The following is a 4,453-nucleotide window of genomic DNA, read 5'->3' as shown; positions in this document are numbered from 1 at the left end:
ACTTTTCAAGGTCAACTCTCATATGAGAGGATATAGCATCTCACTTTGAAGATCCAATAACAGGGGACATCTCACATACGTGGCTGTGTCTGCAGGGTCCACGCTGCTCATCTTCAGGAACACCTGGTTTTTGGAGTTGTCCTTGGAGATGGCGAGCCGGCTCTTCAGGGATGGGTTGTAATACTTATCGTCATCCCACTTAATGTATGTGAGCCACTCCAGGGGCTTCCCAGGGGGCTGGCGGATCCAGCCCACTCTTGTACCCAAAGTGCTCAGAGAGAATCCTGAGACGGTGCAGGTCAGTGTGAGGGTCTCCCCGGGCTTCACCAGTCCAGGACCTGACTCTTTCAGGATGACCTCAGCCAGGACCCCTGTGGAAAGAGCACAGGAGGACATGAAGCTGGTGGGGGGACAGAGTCTGCGTCTCCCTGCAGGTCTCTGCCCTGAGCACTCACAGTATGGCACCGTCAGCAGCAGGAGAGTGGAACTGAGCACGTCCATGGTGGGGCCAGGACTCCCTGACCCACGCCCGAGCTGGCTTTTCAATCCACAGGAGGTGGGGCTGGGGATTTGCATCCTGACCGGGTCCTGACTGTGGGTGGACTCAGGCCTCAGACAGTGGGTAGTGAGTCTGTGATGGGCAGTGCCCTTAGGTGGAGTCCCCCATGTCCTCCCTATAGGACGCCTGCCCACTGAGGTCCAGGGTCTCAGGACACCACGTCCTTGAAGGCCCCCGTGGTTAGATGCAGTGAAGGCTGGGGCGTCCTTTCCAGCAGACAGAGAATCTTTCTGGGTGGCTCATCAGGGGACCCCACTCTTCTTCTGTCTCACCAATAGGAGCAGAGAATAAACAGCCAGTGTTTTTGCTGCCTCCAGGGGACAGTGTGAGCCTGGGGGGCAATAGGTTATCCCTGAGTGTTCTCTTAACGTTTCTTAGATTACAAGGGGGAAGAAGGTGAGGTGTGAAAATAAGAGATGAAGGGTTGGTAAATCCTTGGTGTTCACTGTTCACAGCTGTTTGCTCCTCGGTGTCTCTGCTCGTCTGTGCCCTCCTGCAAGGGTCACCCCAGAGTCCTGACCAGCCCGTCCTGCAGCTCTGTGCATAGAGGCCTGTATGGCTCCTTCCCTTTTCTCTCCGGTGACACAGCACAGGCTCCGGGCAGCTGGGTGGACCCTCAGCGAGCACATCATGACTCTGAAATAATTGGGCACAAATGTATTTCCTGTCTCTGCAGCAATTTTTTCTTTTTCCTTTTTTAGATATTTGCCATTTGTTGCATCCAGAGAGACACAGAGACAGAGAAAGTCAGAAATCACCCCTGGTAGGGGTGACCACACTGCAGTCTCTTCTCTATTGTCCTCTTGAGGTTTTGGCCATGCACACACATGTGCCCAGCCTGATATTCAAGCTGCCAGGTCCAGAACTCAAATTGTGGTCAGCTATGTGGGAACCCAGCACCGTAACCACCATGCCACTTTCTGGCCTCTGTGAGATAATTTGTTGTTTTGTGTCTATTGTAAATGCACTACGTGCTTCAGTTCTGTTCATTATTGGAACATGAATTAAACATATATTTTTATAGGTTTATTTGTATAACTGAATTCATTTTTTATTTCCAGGAGGTTTTTCATGGATTCTTCTAGATTTTCTATGAATACAATCATGTGTTCTGCAAGTTTCTATTTTTTTTTTCTGCCTGTCAACTGTGGTGTTAGCTCTGGGTTTACTGTACGTGGCCTATGTGTTGAGGAATGAACCGTCTCTGCCTACTTTGTTGAGAGTCTTAATCATGAAGGGATGTAGCACTTTATCACACACTTTCTGCATCAGTAGATATGATCACGTTTTGTCTTTCCTTCTGTGGAGCCCAGGGTGAAAACCAACAACTGCATCCCTGGGAACTATTTTCGTTCCTGATGTGGGTCCCAGTGGGGGAACACTCTGCTGCCTGCCCGTCTCCCTTGGGCTCACAGCTCCAGCAGCACCTGGGGTGAAGGACAACAACGGCCTCCCTGGTGACTGTCTCGGATCCTGGATTGTGGGTCTCAGTGGTGGTGCCATGTCACTGTCTACTAGTCCCTGTCAGGATCGCAGTCCTCTGGCTTCTGTGTTGGCACTAACTGCTCCTCCGTGGTGACTGTCTCAGCTCCCAGACCCTGGTCCCAGCAGCAAGGTTGTGCCAGTCTCTCAGGCTAAGGGCTGTTGTGGTGCCCGGGTAAAGGCCACAATAACCCCTGGGTACATCTCTGTTTCCAGAAGCTTGGTCCCAGCAGTGGGCTGTGCCACAGCCTGTTGGTGTCTCTCAGGCTGGGGTGACTCCTGGGGTGAAAGGCAGCAAGCACCTCACTTCCTGTACCCTGGGAACCAGTCGGAGTCATACTGCGACCTGCTCTGTCTCAGACTCATGGCTCCAGGATGGAGTCCAGTGGGCAGTGCTAGGGTATGAGCTGCCTTCCTGGTGGATATCACAGCCCTGGGCCCTGGTCCCAGTAGGGAGGCTGCACAGTTCAGTCTACCATGGCTAGTGGGACAGCAGGGTTGGGTACCGAGCAGCGGCCATTCCTCTTGTTTTGTCCCACAGTGGACCTCATAAACCTCTCATGAGGACAGGCATCCTAAGTCCACACAGTGAGAACTGACAGGGCCGGTGGCAATAGTGGCAGCTGTGTCAGTTCACACCCTTGAGAGTCTGAGCCACCTGCTTCCAGGTCCCCAGCAAAATGACTGACATTTGTACACACACTCACACACCGATATACATTTGCCCTCACATGTACTCACTAAACACACCGTACACTCACTGCCATTTGTAACGTCCTTGTCTTGTTTTAGCAGCAGGGTGACACTGACTTTGTAAAATGGGTTAAGGATTTTTCCTTCTGTTTGCCTCTTCTTGGAATAATTTGTAGAGAGTCAACATTTTGTTTAAGATGATAGATCAGATTCACCACTGAATGGTGTTTTTTTCTGATTTGGGGCTATATTATTTAATTGGTTCAACTTCCTCAGTAGATCTCATTGCATTACCTATTGCTGATGGTATGAATTTTATTAAATTGTATATTTTAAGGAATTTTTTATTTCTGTGTTATTAAATACACAGACATGAAATTGTTCCAAATAATCCTTTTTCATATTAAATGTGTATAGGATCTGTAGTGTTGTTTCATCTTTCATTTATGACATTGGTATCTGAAGTTCTCTCTGAATTTGTATTGATTTTTATTCCTGTAATTTTTTTCAACATGTTAGTTATTAAATTTTTTTCTTATTTTGGGACCAGCAGTTAGCATAATGGCTATGTCACTGAACTCACATGTAGTTGATCACCATTCGAGTCCCAGACCTGGTGGCTTAAACTTATGCCAGGCGCATGTGAATGCATGCCCAAGATCCCAAGAGGAGAATGGAGGAGAAGGGATTGTGGTGTGGCCATCTTCCTTGGGGGGTGATTTCAGCTTTCTTTCTCTCTGTCTCTCTCTGGCTTTCTGGCAAGCACACACGCCTTATAGCAAAAACTTCTCCACAAAAAGAAAGAAAAAATTTTCTAATTTTTATTTGATTTTTAGTAAAATTGCTATAATCTTGATATTACTCATTCTAGAAGACTTTTTAAAAAATTATTTTAATGGTAGACATTGCTTTCTTTAACCTTTGGAACATATTTATCACTGATTACTTAATACATTATCTATTATAGCTAAAGTTTAGTCCTTCTCAGTTTTTTCCTATTTTTAAAACTTTATATTTTTTCTTTAATGATTGAGAGAGAGAGAAAAAATAAGACGTAGAGACAGGTGTCAGCAACAGAGTTTATGATTTCATTCACCTTGACTCAAGTCAGCCTAGAAACATGGAGACACTCACACGCCCCGATGTTCAGGGAAATCTCTGGACATGAATACGAGACCTTACCAGTACACCTCTCAGACTGTGGCATTACAGCTGTAGTGTGACACTCCATCCTCCTCAGGAGTTACCATCGCCTGCTCCTTTCCCCCTATAAGCCATACCTCCCTTTTTGAACATTTTTCATTGTTTGCTAAGCTGGAAGCTGAGCATAATGTGGCACTTCTCTTCACTAGCTTTTATTATTGGTAGTGATAATTACTGTAGCTGTGTATGTGTGTGATATTTACTCCTTTGTGATGTGATATTGAAGTTTAATTATGCAGCTTATCAAGTCTATGTTGTGTGGGTATAGAATTTTTTGTTCAGGTCATGGTGTGATGTCTTAGTGGTTGGACAGAAATTAAATGCCTATTATTAGTAAATGTCAGTGACCTTTGTGAAGGGCTCTATGTACGTGTGGATGTGGTTGTCACTAATCCACCTGCTTAAAATTGTGCACCAGAATTTATTGGTCTTATGTACACTGAAGTTGAAAGATTGTAAAACTAAGTATCGGTTAACAGTTTTGATGTTAATGTATTTCTATACAGTTTAAAATTT

The 4,453-nt window shown here is 46.0% G+C and overlaps 1 gene segment (V, D, J or C); it reads right to left on the bottom strand.

Moving 5' to 3' along the window:
- Positions 1-75: 75 nt before the first annotated feature.
- On the bottom strand, positions 76-501 carry LOC102473966 (immunoglobulin heavy variable 2-70D-like; the record flags this gene model as incomplete). The annotated part of the segment is given in 2 exon segments: positions 76-371; positions 456-501. Coding segments are annotated over 2 exon segments (342 nt in total), but the record flags the coding sequence as incomplete, so codon positions are not given.
- Between the last annotated feature and the right edge of the window lie 3,952 nt (positions 502-4,453).

Source organism: Tupaia chinensis, unplaced genomic scaffold, assembly GCF_000334495.1.
Source record: "Tupaia chinensis unplaced genomic scaffold, TupChi_1.0 Scaffold144785_1, whole genome shotgun sequence".
Lineage (NCBI taxonomy): Eukaryota > Metazoa > Chordata > Mammalia > Scandentia > Tupaiidae > Tupaia > Tupaia belangeri.
The sequence above is the reverse complement of the archived record's forward strand: the minus strand, read 5'-3'. Positions and strand labels throughout refer to the sequence as shown.